This window comes from Poecile atricapillus, chromosome 22 (assembly GCF_030490865.1).
Source record: "Poecile atricapillus isolate bPoeAtr1 chromosome 22, bPoeAtr1.hap1, whole genome shotgun sequence".
Lineage (NCBI taxonomy): Eukaryota > Metazoa > Chordata > Aves > Passeriformes > Paridae > Poecile > Poecile atricapillus.
In genome coordinates this window covers 3,356,648-3,383,707 of record NC_081270.1, presented here as the reverse complement: position 1 = coordinate 3,383,707, position 27,060 = coordinate 3,356,648, and the positions used below count along the sequence as shown (strand labels likewise).

At 45.3% G+C, this 27,060-nt stretch overlaps 1 protein-coding gene across 4 annotated transcripts in view; it reads left to right on the top strand.

Moving 5' to 3' along the window:
* MMEL1 (membrane metalloendopeptidase like 1) overlaps positions 1-22,981 on the top strand; it is a 46,882-nt gene extending 23,901 nt beyond the window's left edge. For 3 of the 4 annotated variants that reach the window (XM_058854992.1, XM_058854991.1, XM_058854993.1), the window contains 15 exons: positions 8,491-8,625; positions 9,245-9,334; positions 9,583-9,719; positions 10,170-10,263; positions 10,518-10,646; positions 10,912-11,010; positions 11,399-11,482; positions 11,741-11,844; positions 12,443-12,501; positions 14,479-14,598; positions 15,605-15,738; positions 16,221-16,286; positions 17,247-17,342; positions 17,626-17,702; positions 18,060-22,981. In XM_058854992.1, coding sequence (XP_058710975.1) covers positions 8,491-8,625; positions 9,245-9,334; positions 9,583-9,719; positions 10,170-10,263; positions 10,518-10,646; positions 10,912-11,010; positions 11,399-11,482; positions 11,741-11,844; positions 12,443-12,501; positions 14,479-14,598; positions 15,605-15,738; positions 16,221-16,286; positions 17,247-17,342; positions 17,626-17,702; positions 18,060-18,159 — 1,524 coding nt within the window. In that variant the 3' untranslated portion in view covers positions 18,160-22,981. The remainder of the gene's footprint in view (positions 1-8,490; positions 8,626-9,244; positions 9,335-9,582; positions 9,720-10,169; positions 10,264-10,517; positions 10,647-10,911; positions 11,011-11,398; positions 11,483-11,740; positions 11,845-12,442; positions 12,502-14,478; positions 14,599-15,604; positions 15,739-16,220; positions 16,287-17,246; positions 17,343-17,625; positions 17,703-18,059) is intronic. The other variant, XR_009279343.1, reaches the window with a different exon arrangement.
* Positions 22,982-27,060: the final 4,079 nt, after the last annotated feature.

The following is a 27,060-nucleotide window of genomic DNA, read 5'->3' as shown; positions in this document are numbered from 1 at the left end:
ACTATCACTGATCAAATTAGCTCAAACAATGATAAGAATTTAGCAACCGATGCATCACCTTTATTTGTCAAAGCTGTTAATTTGCTTCCAACTACATCCCAGAAGGGGATGGTTGGTATTTCCTCTGGGGATACCCTTGGAAAGTGGAAGAAAAGCCACTGAACAAACTTTTTTAACAACCCTTTTGAAAAATTTCTTTTCCCACCCTCCAGAGTACCCAAAATTTGAAAATAGATCCCTCTCTGCTGTGCTGAAAATTTTGCACCCATTTTCCTTGATGTTAAGCTGTGGGCACAGCAAAGATCCACCCTCCCCTGCAGCAAAAGAAACAACAAACTAAAGATAAAAGTTCCAGGGCCAGTCTCAGGGACAGGGTGCTTTCCTCAGCCAACTCTTGTTGCCTGTAGGTTTGTGGCCCCCCCTCCACCACTCCCAGGGAGCAATACACCCTTCCCACAACTTGTGAGTACCCTCAGCCTAACTTCGGGTGTACTCACCCTCCTTTGGTCCACTGGACAAGGGCTGCAGGGAAGTCCTCCTCAGGGAAGTAGTCCTCTGGATGCTAGAGAGTTATCACTTCCTCCCCCCAAGAGCCACTGGAGAAGAACTGATCTGCTGCACTTGGAGGCAGCTGACAGCCAGAACTTCTTGGATAAAATCCACAGTTTGTCCGTGGGGTCCGTTCACAGGGCCCCACATTGGGTGCCAGCTCTCGCATCTCGCCGGAGCTGATCTGGCTCTATCACTTCGGCCTGCGACAGGAGTGGGTCACACCCCAGGAGTAGGATGACCCGAGGAGTGACTAGAGTATGTAGAGGAGTGACTCTATGGCTTTTTGGCTGTCAGTCTGCACTCTGAGGAGACAAGGATGAGAGGGAGGCCTTTTGCATGGGATAATAGAGGATTTATTGCTCTGGGGAATCTAGGGGGCAAAAGACAGAAAATGCGAGCGTGCAACAGCTGAAATAGGGAGGCGGTTCAAAGGGAGGGTACAAAACATCAGCTAATCAGAGATATCCTGGGGAGAGTAAAAGGCAGGCTTCACAAAATCATCATCCAGTGAGGGAGGTGGGGGGGAAAGTTGGGTCACATGGACTAATCAAGCATTGAAGTTTAGGGGATTTCCAAAGTGGAATTCCAAACATGCTGTGGGCTTAAGACAGATTGACAGGAGACTCAGAGTAGATTGACAACGTGGGGTGGGAGGGTCTCATTTGGACCAAACCATCAACTTAGGTAATAACCAGACATATCATTAACAAGAAACACACTGCAACACAGGTGAGCTGAGGGATGGTAGGTTTAGCATGCTCTTCAGTGACCCCCACTAAAAATCCCTACTGGGAATGCACAGAGAAGCCCCCCATTGGGACAGGAGATCCCGTCCCCAGAGGGTGATTGGTGCCCTCACAACAAATGGCCTGATGGTTGCCATTTTTCCCTCAGGACCTTCTACAATGACATTCTGCTTACTTCTTATGGAAACTGCCACTCCTCCAATCCCTGTGTAGTGGTTTAGATTTGTCAATTTCGTTTCCAGGCCAATGCACCAAATAAATGTTTAAATGGTTTTAAAGCAGTAACTAAAAAATTACTAGAAAACTTACTTATTTCTTGCTGTGAGATATGGATTAGAACAAGAGCAAAACAGGCTTAAAACTTAAAAGAAACAAAGAAAGTTTATTAACAAAACTACAAGAATAAGAACACCAGAACTTCCAGCAAACCCTTTTATCCCCCACTACTCAACTATTCCCTTGTTCACATGACAACATAGAGACAAAAAACTTTGGAACTTTGGTGGTTAAAACAGTCCCAATTCCTGCTAGAGTCTGTTCATCAGCCTTTGTAGAGAAAAAGAAGTCTTCTCCTGCTAATCTATGGAGTTTCTCACAAGAAAACTATTTCTGTTATAGCTTTCTATTTCTCTGATGTCAGCTGCCCGGAAATCCTGTCATCAGTTCATTCCTCCCATTTCACATCACTCTGAAGTGTGTATGGGTCAATGAGCCTTGGGATGTCATTTTTAAGGATGAGTTATTCAAAGGCAAAAGTTCTCTTCATCTGTCTCTGTGAGCCTCTCTGGAAACAGAAGTTTTCTCTTTGCCTCTTAAAGGCCCCAAATCTTCAACTATTACTTCTCCCCCTCTGTTCCAGCACCTCACTGTATCATAATTACTCCACGTTTTGCTCTAAATCCAAACTTTGGACACTCCATTCCTCCCCATATACTCTGTCATGAATTAAAGGAGTTTTTTTCAGAACACTACTGTCCATCTCCATAGCTTTAACAGAAAAATATTTCAGCTTAATTAAAGAATCTCCTTATTCTCTACCTTTTCTGAAGCTTAATTCTTTTCTTTACTGTCTCTACTAGTTTATACAGTCTCTTTACATGTTGATCACTCTCTTTTTCTTTCTCTGGAAAAAAGGATTAATCTGCAAGTCTCATCTGGGTAATGAAAAGGTTAAAATCTTGCCCAGGCTTTGTAGATGGTTCTGTGATCTCTGCCAGAGCAGCAGCTAGAGTTGTCTGCGATGGAAGATTCTTCATGGCTGCTCTGGAGAGTGTGGTCTCTGTCTCAGCCTGCCGCAGGTCAAAAGCTTTTTTTCTTTCTTTACTCGGCAGTGTCTGGCGACTGAATTCAGTCACAGCAAAAAAACTGCTACCAAGCCCGGGACCGGCCTGACCCGGCCAGAGCCCGGGGCAAGCCCCGCAGGTGGCCAGGAGCCGTGGCAGGCTCAGCCCAGCCCCTGCACGGGCTGCATGGCCTGGGCAGGGGACGGAAGGCCAGCTGAAGCTCAGTTACCTTTCACAGCCAGGAAAACAAAGAGACAAAGAAATTCCCAGGCTTAGGTCTTAAGGTGGTGTTCACAGGTTGATCTCACTTTTCAATGGTTAAAACTGCTGTCAATTCTTAGAAATGGCCAGCAGTTGGCTAGGAGACAAACTCCCATCAGCCTCCAGTGGTTTTAACTTCCTTAGGTGTTTTTCTTTTTTTTCTTAAATGCCAATCTGTCACACCCCGAGATCATCCCCACCACAGGCTGCAATTCCCAGTTGGCTGGCCACTTCAAGAGGGCAATGATGGTAACATCTGCTCCAGTGTCAAGCATGCCTGGGCAATGGATCTTTTCTCCCTTACACAACAGACTACACTCTATGGTAGGCTTGTTGGAACCCACAACCTGAGCCTACATGGTGGTAGGGTTGAGGAGAACCTCTTCCAGACAGTCAGATGGTAACAGAAAGGCTTGGGCCACTGGAGTCTGTTTTATAAATAATAAGGTGGGTCTATGCAAGTCAAGGAGACAAAAATCTTGTCTCCGGGGTGCACAGTTTGGACTTTCAGAATGATGTGTATCTGTCCTGGTGAGCTGGACAGGTCCCCAAGGATTAGTATTTCAGAGAGACCACCCAGTGGTCTGTGCTTCCCTGCAGGGAGTTTATAAACACAGTCACCCTTTAACTGCATGGAAAGTCTGGTTACCAGCTGACGCCTGGTTCCCACCCAAATCGCTCGCTGTGCTGGTTCTTCTGGACGTGGCCAGGGACTTGTGATGAGGGTCCCCACGGAGGCAGGATGGAGGGCTTTGCTGATGGGATGGGGCGGTGAGGCATTTGATTTGCTGTTGAAGCGCAGGGCTGTCCCGCACTCTGATTGGAGTTTCCCGAACGTCAACTCGATCTTGGTAACCGTTGGTGGTTGGGTGGTTGATATTGGTCATGTAAGTAATGTCTTTCTGGGCAGTCTTTAAGGAAATGTCCAGGTACACCGCAATTGAAACAGCGGCTCATGTCTTTAATCATTTCTGTTGCATAAGCAGTGGATATCCTTTCTGCCACCCCTTTGGAAACCACAAGGGCCACAGTGTTCTTGGTGGAAGTGGAGATGTGCTAGGTGCAGGCTTCAGCCATTTGATCGATGGTCAGTTCGGGGTCAAGTGGGACAGCCCTTAAAACTGCTTTGCATTCTGTATTAGCATTGGCCATTGCTATTTTTACCAACAGGTTTTTTTGTGCCTGCAGGCACTCAATTTGTTTTTTGATGGCAAATTTCAACTTGTCTATGTATTTAATGAAAGATTCACTTGCCCCTGTTTGATGTTGGTGAAGCACTGCGTTGGCAGTTTATCATCTGGGGTGGTAGAAAGAGATACCTTCTTAGCGTTTGCAATATCATGGAGAGCTGCCTAAGGCAGGTCTCAGGCTTGATCATGAGGTTTTTGGAAGTCACCTTCCCCCGCCAACTGCTCTAATGTTAAATTTGGTTTATTGGCATCTTTCGAAAATGCTTCTGCCAATTCCTTAAGATGTTTTTTCCACTGTCTTTCCCACAGCGTGTATTCCACCGGGGAAAGAAGGCAGTTCATAATGTTTTTGATGTCATGGGGCACCACGACATGGGCGGTGAAGGTGGCTTCTAGTTAATTTTTGAAAAAATGAGATCCTCGACCATGCTCCTCAGCGGCTTTGCACAGCTCCTGTAACTCCCTATAGTGTAGGGACTCCCATACATTAATGAGTGCCCCTGCCCTGTCTTTCCTGTGTGCCACAGGAAAGGCTAGTATCTTTTTTGACAGGACTGAGTCTCCGGACCGAGTGGCTTCCCTTTGGACTTCGGCCCAGTGGTCCTCATACTCATAATCTGAGCATGAGGACAACTGGTTGCATCCTCTCTGGGGGATGGGGGGCAGTTAATAACAGCAGCCAGCCGTCTCGAGCAACCGGTAGTTGCTTGCCTTTGAGTGGTTGAAGAAGCCAAAATGGCTTCCTTCCGGTTGCTGTTATTACAACTTCCAGTCCCAATGTTGCAGGGACCAAGAATGGGAGTGCCATCAGGGGAGGAGCTCAAGTTGGAAGGGGCATGACTGGGGTCCGTGACAGGGAGGAGTTTCCCAGTGGACAGGGAGGACCCCATGCAGTTACACCCAATGACACGGTGGGAGGGGAGGAGGAGCAGGGCACGGCAGGAAGAGAAGGGGTAGAGGTGGAAAAGAGGCCATTTTGGGATGTAAGGGCGGGAAAACCTGGGTGGAAAGGAGACAAGATGGCAGGGCTGACCATGAGACCAGAACCATCTTGAGTTTTAATGTTAACTGGGGGGGATGCAACTGTGTAAGTGGGCATGGGGAGGAGGGTAGAGGAAGGGTCTGGGGCATCATGGGCAGTGCCGCCCTGGCAAGGGTAGAGAGGCGGTGGGGGGGTGTCAGGGAGACGGCAGCAACCCTGTGCCTAGTGCCTACGTCCACTCGCCAACTGCGCCTCAGATAGGGAAGAAGGGTTAGGGACACTTGGAGAGGTTCACGGGGATGCGGGTTTTAACTGGGGACCCGAAACACCCTCAAAACCTTTTTCTTCCTTCTCAAGTGAACAAATAATAGCTTGAAATAAAGAAAAAAACTTTGCAACAGAAAGATCCCCACTTGCTTGAACCGTATATAACTTCCTCCCCACATTATCCCAAAATTCCCCTAAATAAACAGAATTGAATTGACTTTAAAGTGTTTGAAAACCCAATGAACAAATCTCTTCAATTCCCCCTTAGAAAACATAAAATTTCCGACAACAAGGGTGCCCACAACCTGGATATAAAAGTCCTTCTCAGGAGGGCTTAGCTTAGGCCTACTGAGCTTATTGGCCATCCTGGTCCCTTTCCCCACCCAACAATAAAAGAAGAAAGAAAAGCGAAAAGGCCCCAAAAATATGAAACTATTTTTCTTCAGGCCGATGCCTGCTGGGCTAACGGAAAACCGGTGGGCAGGTGGTCACCTGACAGCCGGTCCTCAAGGGCTCTTCTTCCTTCTCCCCAGATGGTTGGTGAGGGTCCCGGTCATTACCCTTCGGACTGCCCCTTACTAAAATGCAAGGGGTTCTCCTCAGGGGGTGGCAGTCCCAACAGCGGCACACACCGCAGTGAGAACTGCAGGCGGACGCTTCTTCAGAGGCTCTTTGAGTGCCGCACATTGGGCGACACTTGCAACAGAGGGGTGGATGTCAGGGGTGCTGCAACCTTCCTGAAAAAGTGTCCTGAGAAGGACGGCTCTCAGTGGCACAGGCACGTCCCTATCTTGGCCTGGCGAGTGGTGACCGGCTCAGCAGCAGCTCCTTCCCAGGCAACACTGGGAGAAAAAGGACTAGAGCTCTGGCTAGTGATTCCACAGAGAAATCAGCCCTAATTAGTGCAGGGCTCTCTGCAAAGGGGGCTAGCACAGAAGCTCCACTCAACCGGGGGAAAAAAAAACAGGGTTTATATAGGGAAGGAGAGGGGCGGGGGAAACTTGGATACAAGTAATAGGGTGGAATGGCAGAGAAGAAAACCAATGGGATACAATAAATCAATATATAACTTGCAAGGGTCTCTGGGAGGGACACTTTTCTCAGTATGACAGAAAGTGCCTGGCCTATGGAGAAGCTCTCCAGGGTAGCACCACAGTCCTTCTGCTGGCCTATTCTTCAGCCCCCACAACTGGCCAACTCATGAAGAAGGTTATGGGAAAGTAAAATCATGTTTTATAACTTTGAGAGTCTCTCATTTTGAAGGACAGCTTCACATTTTCAATGCAGGTGATTTGTTTGTATCTTCCTCTGAATCCCTGATGCTCAGCAAGTAAGAATCTGCTGCCATTTATTGTCCCCTTCCCCCAAAATTACATGAAATTGGGAGAGATTATTTTCTAGCTGCTTTCCTCTGCCAATGCTCAGGGCAAAAACACTGATTCTGCAAAAACACTGTTTCTGTAAATACACAGAAAGCTGTTGCAAATAGAGCCAGATAATTTGTCTGTTTCCAGGATGAAAATACTGCTTTAGTACATTTTATTTTCCTCTATTATGCCTTGCTAACAAAGCGTATTTGCAACCCAACATCAAACCAATTTTCCTAACAAGAATGGAAGGGAATACAGAGGGACAACATTCAGCATTTGAGACTCATCTCATGGTTCTAAAGGCAGATGAAAACATCAGTGGGAAGAGTTTTCTTTCTCACTTCAGTCTGTTTGACTACACTTTATATAGAATATAGCTAAAATATAGTCCTGGGAGGTTTATGGGGGATTGTCCCCACACCTTCTGGGCACCTCTAGGAGCTGCCAGCTCCTGAGAGAAAACAATCTCCTGGAAGCTGGGAAATGAGGAGAGCTGCTGACCTGGGAATCTCCCTTGCAAGTGTCACCTCCACAGCAGCACTCACAGCAGAAAAGAGGGATATTTATGCATTGGGGTAAGAAGGTCAGACATAGATTGACTTAGAAGAGGTAGGAAATCAGGTACAGTGTAGAGACAATCCTAAATTAGAGAAAGAAAATCAGTTCTGCTCAATACAGCTTTAATTTGAAGGCACAAAGCAAGGGGGCTGATGCTGTGCTTTTAATCCTAATGACCAAGGAGGAGACTCAACCCCTTTTTATTTCTATTTACCAGCTCACTGCCCCCAGACAATGAGCCCAACTCTGATGACCCAAAGTCCCCCTGAGCTTAGTCCAGCATCTTTTGGCAAAGCTCCTCCTGAGGCTTGGGGGAGTCTGGCCTGATTAAGGCTCAGCATTCAGCCTAAAACCACAAATCATTATTTGTATATATTATATGTATCATTATGGTATTATATATATCATTATGTAAGTGCCCAGACTCAATTTCACCGCAGTCACTGTGTTTATCTGGCTTCCAGGGTCTACAGAGGAAGAAAAGTATGTGAGAAGAACAGGTAGCATCAAGTTTTCCTGTATCAGGTGCATCAGGGATCAGCACTCAGCAGTCAAATGTCTTTTCAAGGCCCATTCTGAGGCATAAATCAGTCAGAGCCTTCCATCAGGAATAAAGCAAAGGTGTTACTGTGCACTGTCTGAAACAGAGCTTTTCTTTCAGACACTAAAACCAGACCTGAGAAGATTTATGGTATTACTTTCAGAGAACTCAAACCTTCCCTGTTCACCCTGGAATTTTGGATCACTGTTCCCATAGTGTAACTCGAAGTACAGAGCCTCCTCTTTGCCCAAGCAGTAATTCTAACTCAGAATGCTGGGGTTGGATGGCATAGAGAAGCAGAAATTGTGTTTTGAGGCTGGCAAGTGCCCTGTAAGGTATTCATGTCAAAGAGAATGCTTTGCTGAATGAGAAATGTGAAGATGAACTATAGAAATAGTGAAGAGAGACTGTTTACAAGGGCCTGTAAGACAAGGCGGAATGGGTTCAAACTGACAGAGGGCAGGGTTAGATGGGATATTGGGAAGAAATTCTTCCATGTGAGGGTGGTGAAGCCCTGGCACAGGGTGCCCAGAGAAGCTGTGGCTGCCCCTGGATCCCTGGAAGTGTCCAAAGCCAGGTTAGATGTGGCTTGGAGCCCCCTGGGATAATGAAAGGTGTCCCTGCCCATGGCAGGGCGTGGCACTGGATAGGGTTCAAAGTCCTTCCAACCCTAACCATTCTGTGATTCTAGGAAATGATGGACAGCAAACCTTTTCTACACGTTCTGTGTCTGAGTGCAGGTGAGAGAAGCTTATCTGCAGTTCATGATCACCATCGCCAAAATGATAAGGGAAGACAAGAACATGTCCAAAGATGACTCCTTTGTCCAAGAGGAAATGGCAAAGGTCATGGAGTTTGAAACAGAGATTGCAAATGTGAGTAGAGAGATCATCCTGAGTTCCTTGGGAAACTGTGAGGGGCAAGGGGTGAGGGGGAAGAGTCACTTGCTGGTTTGTGCTGCAGTTCTCAATGCAGCAGAAAACCCACAGCACCGACAAAAGCAGGGGAAGAAGACTTTTTGTGCTTTGAGCAGTCCAAAAAACAGAGCCTCTGTGTCTCTAATTCTGCCTGCTGTGTACACTGCTGCTGTGCTGATCCAGTCCCAGATTTATTTCTATTTGGAACTCTTCTAAACAGGATAAGGCACCTTCTGCTAACCACGCACTTGGGATAACACCAGGGCAGGCTCCCTTGCATCTTTTAATTACTTACAGCACCCTAAAAATCCCCCAGAGGAGGCTTCCATTCTAAAGAGGACAGAAGGAACTGCTTGGCTCAACATATCCCTGAAACATTATTGAATAGGGGAGGGACTCAGGTTCCTGTACTGAATTTTTGGAAGCAGCACTGGGCCCAATCAAATTATTTTCCTATTCCCAAACAAACCGGTTAATCTGAATATTATTGGAGTGTGTATTTGTGCACCTACATGTGACTTCAGCCATTGATATTTCTGTCAGTTGATTCCAGTAATAACCTTGTGAATGTCTTCAGGCCACGACCCCAGCAGAGGAAAGGCACGATGTAACCTTGTTGTACAACAAAATGACCTTAGCAGAGCTACAGGAAGAGTTTTCATTCAATGTAAGTGTTTCATGAGCAGTCTCATATTTCAGGTCTCTTAATTCCATGCCAGTTGGAAATGGCTTTGTGAATTTATCAGTGCTTCAACAAAGAGGTATAAAATTATTCCCATTCCTAATTTTGTCTTCAGAATATCCTTAAAAGCTTTCTCCTACTGAACAGCTGCATTCAAGGTCATAAGACTGTCAAAAGTCCAGTTACTGAAGTATTTAATCATCCAACATTGGAATGTCTCTATGTCTGCCTAGGAATTTAATTGGACCTTCTTCATCCAACATGTCATGTCTTCAGTAAGTGTTCAGGTGGATCCAGAGGAAGAGGTGGTTGTGTATGGGATGCCTTACCTACAAGAGCTGAAAGCAATTATCTCCAAGTACTCAGCCAGGTAAAGAAACTGCAGGATAGCTAGGAAAAAAGTCACAGAATTGCTGAAATGTCAGTTATTGGACCCCTTGCTAGTTCTGAGCTTTTGAGGAAAACTGGCACGCCTATAAAATACAGGAAATGCCTTTGGAGATTTCAAAGTCCAAATACTGCAGTACAAGGTGTCTCGCTGCTTGCTTAGAAGAGGTTCAATGGGAAGAAAAAAATACATGACAGGCTTAGCTCTTGTTACATTCTAGAAGGAAGAAAAATAAGAAATTAATCCCGGAACAGACATGAGACCAGCTCTCAGGCTGGATGACTCTGCAGTTCAATGAGATGCTGTAAAACCCAGGACTTGCAGCAATTATTTCCTTCCTTGTTTCCACCCAAAACTGAGATTCCCCTCTGACTGCCTGCGCTAGTGCTGGTTTTTACAGGGGATTAAGCTCAGCTTTGCTTTCCCACACAGCACCATCCAGAACTACCTCATCTGGCGGCTGGTGATCGACAGGATCAGCAGCTTGAGCCGGCGCTTCAAGGATGCTCGGGCCAGCTACAGGAAGGTATTTCCTCTCTTCAAAAACAAGAGAGCACAGCTGCCACCAAATCCAGCCTGGTCAACACAATTACACTGTGAGGGGTTTGGAAAGAGATGAACTTTAAGCTGCCTCCCAGCCCAAACCATTCTAGATTCTGTGATTATATCATGGAATCCTCAAACAAACCCAATCCCAGCAGTGGAAACCTTTGTGTTGATTTAGGCAATGGTTTGGAAGAGCTGCAGGGGCAGGGTTAATGCTGGGCTGTGGTGCTGCAGGCCCTGTATGGGACGACCCTGGAGGAGGCGCGCTGGAGGGAGTGCGTGAGCTATGTCAACAACAACATGGAGAACGCGGTGGGAGCGATGTATGTCCGGGAGACTTTTGCTGGTGAGAGCAAGAGGATGGTATGTAGTTTACCCTTCATACTACTGTACATCCACAATGCCTATTCCCTCTGGTGTGAGGTCCCTATTTTTTGCCTGAGAGAGTTATCCACCAGTCAAGAAGGTGAAAGAACTCATTTGTGATGCTCTTTTAGATGCTCAGTACTGTGGTTTAGAGTGCAGAATTTGGATACATCACCTTCCATCAGGAAGCTTTTCATGCCTCCTTAGCTGTGCCTGGGAATAGGGCATGTGAATGATGAGTGTCTTCCTGGATCTCTTTCAGGTCCGAGATTTAATAGAGAAGATCCGTGAAGTGTTTGTAGAGACTTTGGATGAGCTACAGTGGATGGATAAGGCATCCAAGGAAAAAGCTCGTGAGAAGGTCAGAGATAAAAAAGAACTTCAGTATTGCCTTATGAACATGAAATATTTGAAATATTTGGAATTATGTAGTATCACCATTTCCAGTTTCTCCACAAACAAGAGGAAAATAGGACATTATTACCCTGTTCCATTGTCCTTTCCTTTCAATCCTTTGTTTCCCCACAACAATAAGAATGCCAACTGGATACAATGCAATTCCCCAAAAAAAAACCATTTCCAACTTTTAATTGACCCCAGGACCATCAGCACCAACCCAAAGCCAAGAAAAAATCCAAACATTAAACTATTCTTTGTATCAAAATTTTAGTAAAAACAACCAAACAACAACACTTAAAAAAAAAAAAAAAAATACAATTAGGAGGAAATATTCAACTCTTTTCTTCCAGGCAATGGCAATCAAAGAACAAATTGGCTACCCAGATTATATTTTGGAAGATCAGAATGAGAAATTGGACCTGGAATATGCCAATGTAAGTGTTTTGTGCACATCTCACTAAATACCTCAAAATAAACACCTGCATTTGCTTTATTGCCACTGGAATATCTGTACCTGTGTAACTGTCCTTTCCAAGGACATTAAAATTAATCTATTAAAAAATAATTGGTGCAAAGAACAAACTATTCAGTGAAACCATGCAACCAAAACATTCTTTAGAGGACATTCAGTGGGATGTGGAGTTCCTCTTCGTGCTCAGCTGACCAATGTACTTGGATCCCTATTTGTGTAGTTAAACTTCAGTGAACACAACTACTTTGAAAACATCCTGGAAAACCTGCGAGCTGGAGCCCAAAAGAGCCTGAAAAAGCTTCGAGAGAGAGTTGACCAAGATATGTGAGTTTTCAGACAGAGTCACAGACAAAATCTAAATTCTGTGTTAATGGTGGGGGTGTTTAACTCATGTTGTGGGTACCTGGGAGTACCTGTGGCTGAGATAATCAAGGAATTAGAGACTTCTAAGGTCAAGTGAGAAGTGCTTTTCCCCTTGAATGTTGTGTGTTTGGAATGAAAGCTGCCCATAAACAAGCTACCATTTCCTGGTGTTCTAGAATTCTTTACAGCTGTGATCAATGCACCCCTTTCCCTACATAAATCTTTTCTTTATATGATCTCCTTATAAGGATTTTCCTTCTTGTTACAAGGTTCTTCCTTCTCCTAACAAGAAAATTATATTTCTTTATGTATCTATATATACATTCTTGATAATATATGTATATATTACACATATATATTACATATATATACATATATATGTATACATGTATATGTATTTTTATATTTATATTATATATATATATAAATAATCCATGAAAATATTATATCCTTATGATCCTTTCCTATATACCATGCATTTTTTAACCAGACTTAAATTTCAAAAAAGTCTGGGGAAAAAAACCCATCATAACTAACTGTGTGCAACATTTATTTTTAGATGGATAATTGGAGCTGCAGTGGTCAATGCATTCTATTCCCCCAACAGGAACCAGATAGGTAGGTTTAAACACTTTTAACCAGCTAATTTTATCCACACAACAGTACAGGTCTGCATCCAGAGGCAAATCTGCCTGTGCCCATCCAGGAATTCCGGGCAAGGCTGCCAGGCTGTTCACCTCAAGCACTTTGTTGTTGAATATTCAGTTCCCCCTCCTTGGCAGGTGTAGTTTGTACCCTGACACTGAACAGCCTTGGCTTTGAAAGCCTGGGACAGCACCAGTGCCAGCGCCCAGAGAATGCTTCCAGTGTGTCCTGGGCTGCTCCTGCTCCTACATTCTGACAGCACATGGAGCAGCTCTCCAGTTTGTTCTATGCACATGGCATTGGAATTACACTAAGAGCCACCCCAGACTGCAAAAAGTGCCTCTGCTCCCAGAGCATCAGCTGTGTGAGTTCTGCAGAGCTGCTGGGCTGCCCTTCCTTTTTCTTAGCACAGGAGACCTTCAGACCCTGCCTAGCTCCCTGTGCTCCCTGAGCTCAGACTTCATGCAGGAGCTCAGGTTAAAACTGTCGAGTCTCTGCTGAATTCAGAGCACCCCCAGCAGGAGACACAATAGATAATTCCCTCCAGAAGTGCTTATTCAAATTCCCAGACTTCCAAGAAGATCTGCTACTCAGCTACTGATACCACAGAAGGACAAATCCATGGGGTCTTAGGCCAGACAGTAACTGCATCCTGCTCCCAGGGCAAAGACCAGGAGTGGAAACAACCCAATCTACCAACAGTCACAACAGAAAACTTCTATAATTGCTGAAAGCAGAAACATCTAAATTGATGATAATTTAGCCCTCTGACCTCACCCAAAACCTGTTTTCCTTTGTGCAGCTTCTGCTCACCTCCATCCTGCAGGTACAGCAGCACCAGGACCTTCAGCCACAGCAGGGCCCTTCTGGGGGCTTTACTGGTGGCCAACCTCAGCTCCCAGTTTATCTCCCACAGTTTTACACAGATTGAAATCAGCTTTCCAGGCAGGGGACTCAGGTCCTAAAGCCACCTGATTCCTCTACAGTTTTGTCTTTATAAATCATACAAAAGTAACTAATCTAAGCAACTTGGAGATGAATATGCCTGTATAAAAATCCAAGCACAACCACCCACAATAGTGTGCATGTCAGTTAAATTTTGTTTCTTCGTGTCTCTAGCTTGAGAAAACAATTTTCCACACTGCTTTGTCTTACTGAAGTCTGGCTTATGCATTTCTTCACTAAACTGTATAGATAAAACCTGTGTAGCCAAAAAGGCTTTGTCTCCGAATTAACTACTTGCAACATAATTTCAATATCTCCCTTCATAGAAATATCTCATTGAACTACTGCCAGTCTGAATTCTTCTAGAAGCATTTATGCTTTTCAGCTTGTGTAGAAGGGGTGAAAAGCAAATCCCATGGTTCTGGATAAGGTTTTTGCCAGCAGACTGAGGCAGAACAGATTTCACATTGCCCTCCGAAACTGGCATCAAGTGCCCTTGGTGGTCTGTAGGAATCACTCCTGTGCATGTTTTACACTCCAATTATTAGTGGTATCAGCAGATGATTGCTAATCTCTCCTTAACCCAAATAAAAGCATTAAAACCTCCATTAGTTCCCCTATAAAATGGCTCTGGCACACTAACTGCCTGTGTCCAAAGGATAGCTCGTAAACATTCTGCTCTTGACTCACTACAGCAAACATGGACCAAATTAGGCTAAGCTTAATGTAAATGCTGCTTCAGTCTCAAACAGGGAGATATTAATTAGCTTAATTAATAATTAATTGATTAATTTAGCTGCAGATGTGCTAAATTAAACCTTTATTAACTTGTCATTTTCCATTTTTCAACAAAGAAACAATTTCACATGAGGCATGAGCTTGTTTCTTATCATTTTATATTTTCTGTTCCTTCCTGACCCTTACACCAACCAAACAATCTGTCTGCCAAGGATGCAAAAACAAAGCCACCTTATAGTGTTTCCCTCTTTCTCCCTGTCTTTGCAGTTTTTCCTGCTGGGATTCTCCAGCCCCCCTTCTTCAGCAAACACCAGCCCCAGGCCCTGAACTTTGGAGGGATTGGGATGGTTATTGGGCATGAGATCACTCATGGGTTCGATGACAACGGTGAGATGACTGAAAAAATGTTATATTTCAGCTAAAACTCATGGCATGGCAGGAATTAAAATGCACTGGGACTGAAGATCCCTGCACAGTCCCATCCACCTCAGCAGCAATAGAAGCAGACTGTGAACACTCTCTGGAAGATTTTGCAGGGAATGCTTCCTGAAAAGAGGACAAGAAATAAGCAGAGGTTAAAAATAAAATTAAGGCAATGACAATTCTCAGGAAAACAATGTTATTGTTACAGCACCATCAGATCAGAAACACAAAGCAAGCAGATCCATGGGCTCCTGAATACAGTGAAATATGTGAACAACTTTTTTGGGATAGAACAAATGTCAGTAATGTCATGAAATCCCCAAAGACTTTGTTTTTCAGCACAAATGCTTGAAATAAATTGACTTTTTTAACCTTCTCAAATGCCTTGTAAAAGAATTTTGGGGAAAAGCTTACTTCTGACTCTACTACTCAGGAGTTTCTTCCACATAGGTTTTTTTCAAGCTGTTTTTTTTTATGCTCATTAAGTTAGTGCCAATGACACATAAACACACAACACAGCATCAGAAACTAAGTTCTAGAGCAAATAAAAGCCTTGTTCTAGCCGGAGGGCTAAGAACACAAACTTCAGAACTGCAATTCCAGCTTTTGATTCTCTATAAACCTCAGTTCTGTCATGTGACTACACAGAACCAGCACCTCAGACACCTCAGAGGTGGTAAAGTTTTGTTACACAATATCTGCAAAATCCACTTGGAAATAAAACCAGGCCTTGGAGCTACACCTGAAATCAGGGCTGCTGACTAAACAGGAAATGAAGGAATAAAAAAGACCACAATTCCATTCCCTTGTGACAAAGAGAATAAACTGTGCCCAAAATATTTCTGAGCATCTAAATTCAAGGAGAAAAGAAAAGGGAGTGCAGCTCCAACATCCCGGGTGCTACACTGGAGGAGTGGCAGCTTTAAAATCTTGCTCAAAACCTTCTTTTTATCCCTGGGTTTTCCTGCAGGTAGGAATTTTGACAAAGATGGGAACATGCTGGACTGGTGGAGCAACTTCTCAGCACTGCATTTCAAGGAGCAGTCCCTGTGCATGGTGCACCAGTATGGAAACTACACCTGGGAGCTGGCTGGGGGACAGAATGTGAGTAACAGCCACAACAACCATGGCCACAGCTCTGGGTTAGTACAAATAATGACTTTAACAGGGGATCCCTATGGGGGATAAGCACAAACCACAGCTACTACAGGTAACTGTTCTGGGAACAAGGCACAAGGCTTGTGATAAACTGGGGACATTGGTGTGGCCCAGAAAGCCCAGGGTCTGTGTGCAGTGATGTTCTGTCCAGCAGCAGCCCAAATTCTGTCCATGTTATGTTTGTACACACACAGAACAGAACACACTTCTGTTCCAGTGTGTTAGAGCTCTTACACTCGTAACCCTCGTAACAATGTCTGTTACAGCTCATACCCTATGATTTGTTTAATTTCATTCCTTTCTTGTCCCAGCACAAAGTCACAGCTTCCCTTTGCTCCAGGCATGTCAGGCTGTTGTATGACTGACCTGTGGTTCTTAGAGTTGCTGATTTTACTGCCAATAGAGTAAATAAATGATTATTTTTACAGGTCAGTGGCATAAGCACCTTAGGAGAAAATATTGCAGATAACGGAGGAGTCCGACAGGCTTATAAGGTAATCCTCAAGCACCCTGTGAGTTAACTTTACCTGGCATCCAGGAATGGGGGGGGGGGCTATTCTGTGGTAAAAAAAAATTACAATTAATGTGTTATTACCATATTCCAGAAGCTAAAGCCTCACTGTACACCTGGAAGCTCACGTACCCATGGCTTGCTGCCATTCTTGCACCCAAGAGCAGCCCAAAGGTGGAGCTCAGGTGTGAGCAGGGAATGTTCTTCCCTACAAAGAACCCTAACAGATGTCACAGCAAAACATTTTATCTATGGTGTTTTGAGTATGGTATTAAGGGTGTTTATATAACGTCGTGAATTTTCAGAAATCTGAATTCCAACCCTAAGGGACACCATTCCAATTAATTACTTCATGAGGATTGTTCTAAAAGCCATTACAGACAAGGAGAAGCAATGTGGGGATGTTCTGCCTCGATGTTCTGTGATACTGGATCTCTTTTTACCCTCATCTCTCCCTTTTGTTTCATGCTTTGGGACTGTCTCGGCATCTGAGAGGCTGCAGAAACAGAATGTTGGGAATTAACTAGCATGAGGGCACATTAATTTGTCTCCATCATGTCACTATACCTAAAAAAAGCAAATTGGCCAATTAATGTGTAATAATAACAGGTAGTGGATTTAACATTGAGCAAGGCTGTTAACTGCTTTTTAATCAGCAGTTACCTGAAGAGAGGAAAATTATCACTCTAGAGAAGCAGAGGAGACTTTACACTTTATTTCCAGATACAAATTCCTGTAGAAATAGTTTATGAAGTCAACAGTGCTTATGCTGACAGCTTCTTCATAAAATTCTCTCTACTGTTTTTATTAGAAAGAGAAAATTTATACAAATACAGAAGGGAAGCGCACTGGTAAATGCAGGTGGTACTAAAATCCTTCCTCCCAAAAACAACATTCAAAATACTCCTGCTGCTCCTCTAAGCTGATCTGTGATCATTTCCAGGCCTACTTGAAGTGGCTGGAACAGGAAGGGAAGGAGCCAAAGCTGCCTGGACTGAACCTGTCCCACAAACAGCTTTTCTTCCTCAACTTCGCCCAGGTGAGAACACACAGGGTTGTGCCTCAGGCCCTTGGACTTTGTTGGAGGAAACACATGGATGAAATCAAGTGCAGATAGATCTGTCCCAGAGCACCAGATCTTGATCCAAGACCTTGATAAAACAAAAGCTAAGTAGTAAATAATTGCATCTATTCTGCCTCTCTATAAAATACACCCCAATGACATCATACAAATGTGATGGCTTTTAAGAAAGCCAGTGAGAAGGTTCACAACATGAATTCCCTGCAATACTGACCCACTAATGATAAATCTCCCTGTCCAGGTTTGGTGTGGTTCCTACAGACCAGAATATGCCAGTCAGTCCATAAAGACAGACGTTCACAGCCCTCTGAAATACAGGTGGGTTTTACTCATTTACTAACTCACAACTCACTTCATTCAACCCCTTGCACCACGACAGCAAAGAAGAGTCTGACAACACACAAGATAATGCCAGACTGACTTCCAGATTTTCTGCTATGGCTTGTAGGACACTCCTGGAGTGCACGTACCTATTCCTGACTTGGTGAATTTGCCAGTCCATAGGGGATGGAGGAGGACCAAACCCACTTTGTTCTGCCATTTCATTGCTCATATTACCTATATTTCCTAAAGTATCCTGTATTCTGAACTGTAATCAAGTTCTGAGGCTCCAATCCACTTTCTGTTCCCCAGAATAGCAATTTCCATGTAAATGAGTCCCTTCTTTTTGTTTAGGGTGATGGGCTCGTTGCAGAACTTTGAAGCCTTCTCCGAGGTGTTCCACTGTAAGAAGGGCATGGCTATGCATCCTGCAGGGAAGTGCCGGGTGTGGTAATCAGGGATGGGACACTCTGGTGACACCACAAACAGCTCATGGCAGGAATGTACTCGGTGTTCTGCTGCTCAGCCACTGCCAGGGCAGCTGCTGCAGTGAGAGCCAAGGAAGCACTCAGCTCTCCCAGTGCCACTGGGAAGCACACAGGGATCACAGGGATCATGGGAATGGATCCCGGGATTGGCAGTCTGTGCTAGAGGCCACGCTGTGTTCCTGGGCACAAGGACTGTTTCCAATGACATTCTGACTGTTACTAAGACACTGCATCAGGGTTACAAGGACTAACTCTTACACGAAAACAAAACCAACAAGCAGCCACATATCTATCTTTCAGAAAGGAGTAATAATTATAAAATGTCAGCTCTACTTCCTTAGGCTCAGCAATGCTAAGATGTTCCACTGCTCCATTGCCAGTGTTCTGATCCTGTTTCTGGTGCATTCTTCCCCAGATCAGGTTAGAGCTGGTGTAAACTCTCATGCTGTCTGTGCCTCTGCACTTCGATCACTGCTTTGTTGTCATGGATTGCTATTTGTCGTGACATGTCACACAGTGAGCTCTATGTCAAGATGCCTGTCACAATCTTCTCCTGCACTTGAGTTCCTCTAGTTCAAAGAACCCTCTTCAAGTGAGGCATCACTACAATTATCACATTTTAGGAGTAACAAATTCTGTCTTTATGGTTAAATTACAGGATCCTACCCTTCAGAGATACATTTAAAATTATGCTTCTTCTTGTAGAAAGTGTATAAGGTTTTTGCCAAATTGCAGACATGCATCCATGGAAACAATTAAGCTGGTTTTAACCCTGTGCTTTTTCATTTTTGCCATAGGCTATTTTTCAGTATTTACACTTGAAAATGTAACATGTATTAATTTTTAATAAAATTTAAAAGAAAGAAATAATGGTGGCAAATTCAGCAAGGATTTCCCTGTGGAGAGGTATGGCGGGCTTTCCTTATTAAGCATCCTACTATAATGAGAATATTTTAAATTTCCAGCATTAAATAGTGAGTCTTCAATATTATTCCAGCAATTTATTTTTTTTTTTTCTAGCACAGGAATCATTTGACAGCAAGGCAGTAACTGACTGCGTGACTCTGCAAAATCACTGAGCCCTGGAGATGGGCCATTAAAGGTTCTGGCACATTCAGCTGTTAAAGGGACAATTAAAATGTACCTGGAGGGTTAATGCCAAATAACCATCACAGCACATGGAAGTTATTCTATTTTTTTCGTGTAAGTTCATCCCATCTCCCACCTGCGGGACACTTCCCAGCTTCCAGTTTGTGTCAGCGCGAAGTGCATAAGTTCCAACCTCCCCTTACAGCCCCCGATCACAGTGCTGTGCCCACACACAAACTGGAGATAAGAGACAGGCTCCAAATCCCCAGGAAATGGCCCTGAATTCCTACTGACCACTGTCTTACCTTTCCACAATCATAAAATGCTTCATGCCTATGGGAAGTTCTGTACCAGAAGTGTTTTGCTGCACTTTAGATTCCGAGACACTGAAGCCTCAGAGAAGCTTTACTATGTACTTAGGAAAAGAAGGAAGATCCTGATGTTTCTCAGACAGAATCCGAAGCCTTTCCTTCTCCTACGCTGCCACCTGGTGACAAATCCCACTCCAGCTCCTAAAAGACCAAAACTCACATCCAACAGGAGCAACTTTCAGACTCCATCAAACCACAGCTGGTGCAGACATCAAACCCCGCAAAAAAAAATCATTTTTTAGTTGGTAGATTGCTGATCCTGGTTGATGTTGCACCTCTCTCTCTGACTGTGCAAAGCTACCAGCTCACTTTCAGCAGCTTCCACCAGGAAGTGAGCTCACTGGAAGTCATAATTATGGGGCTGAAAGACAGGTATTTCTTTACATAAACATCTTTGGAGAAACTGCTGCCTACAAATTAATAAATCTCTCCTCTTAATTACAACACTTACTGAACAACAGTAATATTTAACTCCTTTCCCTCCTTAAGAGCTGCTTTCACCTCTGTTTATTTAAAAGTTCACCCCAGTAAAACACTAACACTGAGTATCTCAAGATCCAGTTGCCTTCAACAACAAGTCCTTAGCAGATTAAAAGAAGTCCGAAACAGAATTTACCAGAAAACTGTTGCAGCACAGAGATTGCTGAAGGTGCCTTGTCACCATTCTCTGAATTTTCTCCATTTGGGTGTTTGGTTTTATCTTGAAAGTTTTTCACTCAACAATTATAGCGACCCCACTTGAGAATTGTGGAGGGATGAACACTGGTTGACATTTAGCAGCTTCCACAGTTGGGGGTGTTGGAAAACATCCAACCCCCCAATGAAAAATTAACCAGCTACCAAGAAAAAAAAATTGGCAAAACAAAATTGTATTTTCCCATTTTCTGTCTTTACTGCTCACTGTGACACAGTCAGGAAGCCAGACCAGCCACAAAAGCAGCAAGCACAAAACCAGCAGTGAATTTGCTGGGTGGTCATGGTATTTTCAGAAAGAAATGTCAGAAAATGCTTTACTGACTTGACACTTATTTGATGACCAAAAGTAAACCCAGTTGTCAGCAGACAGGCAATCAACCTCTTTTTAGGTTCAGATCCTTCCCAAACTTTGGAATTGTGGCACTCCTTTTTGTACAAAAAGATCTGGTGGTGGCAGAAACTGGAGGCAGTTCACCCTTCCAAGATTACTGCAATGCACAGGTTTTCAGAAAATGAGAATGGGACTCAAATATTTTCAAGTATTTGCGCTTGAAAACCAAATCCCACCCTAAAAATCACAATGTTTTCATTCTTCGGACTCTAACAGAAAGTGTTTCTTTATGGACAGATCTGCCTGTGTGCAGCAGAGATTTTTAAAGTTATTTTAAAGCATTCCCTAAACCCTTCCACTTCGCATTGTCTGTATCTTTGGACCCATCAGAGCTGTGATTTTGCACAGCCATTCTTATAAACCACAGAGTTTCTGAAACATCACCTTACTCTCCAAAAACACCCAGAACTAATTCTGCTAAAAAAACTAACACAGTTTTTAAAAAAAAAATAAAAAAAAAAAAAAAATAAGAACTTGTCTATCATATTTTCCCTAAGGAAAAAGCCAACATTTCCCATTTTTTCCATTCCTCATGGTCATATGGATGTCACCTCCCAGATGTCCCAGCACACCCATCCAGGACCTTCTCTGGATTCACATCTTATTTCATAGAAAATTCTGATAACTAAAGCATTTCAACCCTCACCAAATCCTTCCTTAAAAAACATTCACAGGGATGCTCTTCTGTGGACAGGATTTCTGAGCCTGAGAGAGTTTCAGCCTGTCAGGGGCTCATCTGTTCCCAGGGAATAGTTCCTGGGAACAGTTTCTGTCCAGAATTGTGTTATGGTAAAGAGATACTATTTCCCAAAACAATATTGAGCAGATGTCCTTGGTGTGTTTTCTCTGGTCCCACCAATGGGTGTTGTTCTTTCCACCAATCAGGGTAACCTGGTTGGAAAAGCTACATAATGTTAGAAAACCTCGCAATAAAAAGGCTTTTGCCTGATGAAAGCGCCTGCGCTGTGGATGATTTCTAGAGACCCTTGCTCAATACTTCGTGTCCTCTAGCGACATCTGGTGGCCCAACGTGAGTTCAGCATAGGCACCACGACTGCAGAAGGTCGTAGTCTTCCATCCCTTCTCCCACCCACCTGCCCGGGAAAACCGAGTTTTTTTCAGTTGAGACTGTGGGGTTTTTGCCTGCCGTTTTTCTTTTTGCAGGAGACGTTTTCCCAGTGAGTTGACAGCATGATAATCACGGTGTTAGCTTGTGAGGAAGAACTTGTGTTAGAGCTTTGGTTTGATATCCTGCACAGGCATGATTTGGACATTCCTGAAGCAGATATTAATACTTTGTATTTATGAGGGAAGAAACATGGATTTTTTCCAACTGCTGTGGATGCACTGCTGAAGGACCACTGGTGAAGTGTAGGTGATGCATTGTATCAGCTGGTGCTGTCTAGCGGTGGGGAAGAGGCAAAACTCCTCCTCCTGTGGAAAAAATGAATGTGATAGAAACCACGAGCTCCAAAGCGTCTTCTCAAGACGCCTCAGACACAGGCTCTGACAGGGGAGACTGGTCTGATCCGGAAGACATTCTCCTGGACCGTGACACACGGGAAACCACAGTGGAGATGGTCCAGGGCTGTTAAGAAGTGTAATAAATGGAATTGATTCATGCTAACTAAATTGTAACTATTTGGAAAGTTATTTTTAGAAGCAATCAAAAGAATCAGTGTTACAAGGCAGATGTAGGCCTTTACAGATGTTACATGTTAAAATTGAGGTACAGGATCTAGTTTGGAAGATAAGCGATGTCTCAAGATGAAAAAGGCCTTGAGATGGACAAAATTAGAATGGCTTTAGGCATGAGGCCTAAAAAACAGTAAATATAAGACTAATTAGTAGGTTTACATAACACAACACTCAGTACGCACATGCAAACCTGTAAGGTTATCCGAAAGACAATAAGGAAGAGGAGAAGACCCCCCCCCCCCAAAGAAGACTGAAGACCCCCTAACAACAAGTGAGGCATGCACCGTGAAGAATAGTGATGTAAAAGTCAGAAAAATCAGAAATAGGAGGAAACTTACAGGAAACATTACTGAATATGTATAAGAATACAGTATGTAAGTTAACTTTAAGTGTTTTGTTTTGATCATGAGGCAGGGTGGGAAGCCTCCATACCCCGCTCAGTTTTGTACATGAGGTGGGGTGATAACCCCTCCCGTACCCTGGTCGGTTTTGCTTATGCTTTAATCATACTTAATTACTGGCAAATTATATATATAAATTGTAATTTTTACCAAATTGTATTTTTTTATTAAATTGCATTATTTTATACCAAATTACTATTCAATTCACTAAACTGTATTTTTATTTTTAATTAAACTGTTATTAACTCAAGGGACATAGTTGTCAAAATTCTAATTTCATTTATAATAGAAGGGATCTTTTCCCCAGCTCTTGCAGTGTGTTGCTTGTTAATGGTATGTTCGGTTATTACCTAAGTTGATGGTTTAGTCCAAATGAGACCCTCCAACCTCACGCTGTCAATCTACCCTGAGTCTCCTGTCAATCTGTCTTAAGCCCACAGCATGTTTGGAATTCCACTTCGGAAATCCCCTAAACTTCGATGCTTGATTAGTCCATGTGACCCAACTTTCCCCCCCACCTCCCTCATTGGATGATGATTTTGTGAAGCCTGCCTTTTACCCTCCCCAGGATATCTCTGATTAGCTGATGCTTTGTACCCCACCTTTGAACCGCCTCCCTATTTCAGCTGTTGCACGTTCGCATTTTCTGTCTTTTGCCCCCAAGATTCCCCAGAGCAATAAATCCTCTATTATCCCATGCAAAAGACCTCTCTCTCGTCCTTGTCTCCTCAGAGTACAGACTGACAGCCAAAAAGCTGTAGAGTGAGTACGCTAGTCACATCTCCGGTCATCCTGCTTCTGGGGTGTTGTCACTCTATTGGGAACAGCAAGAAGAACGACACAGACTCTCTTGTTTGTTGAGCAGGAGAGCAAAGTTTGTTATTCTTGATCTTCTCTTATAGACATGTTTGAGAAAGTCCCAGAGGTAAAACTCTCATTGGTCATTAACACATCTGCCATCATCGGTTAAGTGTAACATCACCCCTTGACTGTTTCCCTAAACACCACCTGCAAAGATTGTTGTCCTTTACCAAGGACTGTTTGGATTCTTTCTTATGCTTTCTCAGGCCAGAATGAGAAGCCTGTGACTTAGTTTCACACAGGCTCTGTTCCCTTTTTGCCTTTAGCATCCACAGGGTGTGACCCACTCCTGGCGCAGGTCGAAGTGACAGAGCCAGATAAGCTCCGGCGACATGCGATACCCAGCCCTATCCCTTAGTGGCTGGAGTCCGGGGGTGGGTGCCCTTTATCCGAGTCACCCAGGGCGAGTGACCACGGGGAGGGGGATGCGGGAGATTCAGACTGCGGCGGCCCCTCCCCTCCCGCTAGGCGGGAGTCGCCCCGCCCGGGGCTCGGGACACCGCAGGAAGAAGGTGAACAAAGCATTCCTCTGGCATTTCCTGCAGTGCAGGGGGCAAAACAGCTCCCCGCCCACCCCGGCCGGCGGCGCCGACGGAGCTGTTTCGACCCGTTTCCGTGGTGTGTATGAATTGCGGAGTGGCGGCACTAATTCCCTTCCCACAGACAGACGCCGCGGGCGGAGGGACAGGTCCCGTCCACTCCGCAGGGCCCCAGTGGGAGCGGGCGCCCTGGGCGTGCCCCGGCTCCGTCCGGCGCCGTTGGTCCGCTGATAGATTTAACGACCGAACAGGACGGGTTCGGCCAAGCTCTTGGCACGGCCGGTGGCGCGAACTTCGCCATCGCCGCGCTCGCGGGCAGTGGTCCCGGCGGCTCCATGCCACGAGCAGACGGAGGCGCGGGATCCTTCCCCGCTACCACCGCAGCGAGGACTGGTGGGATCGGCCCCGCTCACACGGGGCACGTGCAGAAAACGCTGCACTGACTCCGCCTCCTTCACTGCGAAAACCCGTGAATCCCACCCCCCGCCCCGCCTTGGGTGGGGGCAGACAGCTGCCTCGCCGCGGCGGGGCACACAAGCGGAGCAAGCCACGGCGGGGAGCTGCGCCACCTCCCCAGCCAGCGCGGAGGTGGCGGGGACTGCGATAGCTGGCGCCGCCCACGGAGGTGGTGCCACGGCTTCTGAGAGCCCTGGCGGGACCGTGTCGGTGCTGGGAACGGCGCCAAGTGGGGACAGGGGTGCCTCTCGGGCGACACCGCCTTCTCCCCCCGGCGGGCAAGGCTCGCCTGCCAGGCCTGTTTCGGGGCCGGCAGGGAACGTCTCCCTGGCTGCCGCCGGTGCCGGGGCAGTAGCAAACGAGTCTCCCTTGTTTACCATAGGGACTCGCAGTGACTCTGGATTTTCAGGGCGAGTGTCTGCTCGGAGTGGAGGACACAGAGAAGGCCCCCACTCGAGTACTCACTGGACTCTTCCCTCTTGCCAAGTCCAGTACACCCCAGAGATCCCAGGAGGTTTTGGGACGAAGGAAAGCCATGGAAATGGGAGACTGGGAACTTCCGGAAAGATTCCGGAATCGTTTCCTTGATTTTTCAGATTCTGCCAATAATAGACAGTCTGGTACAGGAGAGGCAAGCTCCAGCTGGGTGCCTGTCTCTGCTCCTGTGATGGCTAAGGGGGAGGATCACAGAGACACTATGACCTCACAGGGCGGTCTTCAGGTTTTCCCTGTAATTAAGGGAAATCCTGGAACAGGACTGCCCAACACACACCAAGTCCTGTCCACAAAAACTGTGATGGGTATTAGGGACAAGGTTGCCACAGTATGGCCTGGGGTTTCAGGAGGTAATACAGATGATTTGCGTTGTTAATTCTGAGCCACTGGTACCATATGACATTAGGGACCTTGTTCAGGTGTTGTTTCAGCCTGTTAAATTTGAGGCCTTTGAAGTCAATTGGAGTAAGCTGGCCACAAAAGTAGCCAGACAAAATAATCAATTGCCTCAACAGGACCCTAGATAAGGGGTTGGACCTGATCTGTTGACAGGGATTGGGAATTTTTCTAACCCTGATTTCCAGGTTACATTCCACCCGCTGATGTTAGATCGATGCCAAAAGACTGGCTTTGCAGCTCTGATGAAAATAATTGAGCTGTCTGCTCCAAAGCAAAAGTTTGCTACCATAGTCCAAGAGGCTAAGGACTCATATGCAGTTTGTTGAGAAATTCTCTGCATCTTTGGAGAAGCAGATGGATGACCTGGAATTGAGGCGGCTACTGCTTACACAGTTGGCAAGAAGCAATGCCAGTGCTGACTGTAGGAGGATAATAGAGGGCCTCCCAGGTGATCCATCTATAGCAGAGATGGCTCAGTCTTGTGCAAGCATAGGCACCTCAGATTGCAAGATAGCTGCCTTGGTTACTGCTTTACCAGCATCCTCAAAATGGCCAAAAGGTAAGCAGCAGAAGCAAGAGACAGCACAAGCCACCAAGAAGCAGGGGAAACAGAAGGAGAAAGGGAAAGCTACCTCCTTTCTGTGTGCTCGGTGTGGAAAGCCAAACCACATTGCAGAGGTTTGCATGGCAAAATATGATGCCAAGGGCCAGCCTATGCCAGATCAGGGAAATGCAAAGCTGAGCGCATCAGGGAAATGCACCCAGACATAAGCTTTTCCCCAGGTCCTGAAGCTGATGCAGGCTTACTCAGCCAGCTTGTGACCAGCACCTCTGGCACAGCTGGACTTGATGTCTGCACAGCAGCAACAGTAGTCCTGAACTCTTGCAAAGTGCATGGAGTTCCTTTGGATGCCTATGGACTCCTGGGGGAGCGTAAAAGTGCTTTCCTAATGAGAAGATCAAGTGCCGCTCTCCAGGATATCGTGCATCTGGGGCTTATAGATGCTGATTATTTGGGACAGATTTGTGCTATGGTTTCCACGCCTACCCCTCCCCTCACCATCCCCAAGAAAACACACATTGCTCAATTTGTGCCTTTCAAGTCCTCAGTTTCTAGGGCTGCGAGCTGGTGTTGAGGGGAAGGTTCCTTTGGATCAACTAGACCACCTCAGGTGTACTGGACTGCAACCCTGACTGACAAAAGGCCTGAGATATGTTGTACCCTGTGCCTCCCTGGTGCCATCCTGGCAGAGATCCACCTGCAAGGTCTGATCGGCACGGGTGCTGACATCACCATCCTAGCCTCCTCTGTATGGCCCCCACAGTGGCCTCTGGATCCTGTGGAATCGTCTGTCACAGGATTGGGTGGAATGGCCAAATGTTTCATCAGCCAGCGGCCTGTGCAGATCATGAACTCAGAGGGACAATCAGCTATGGTTTAGATTTATGTCACCATGGCTATTGCGAGCCT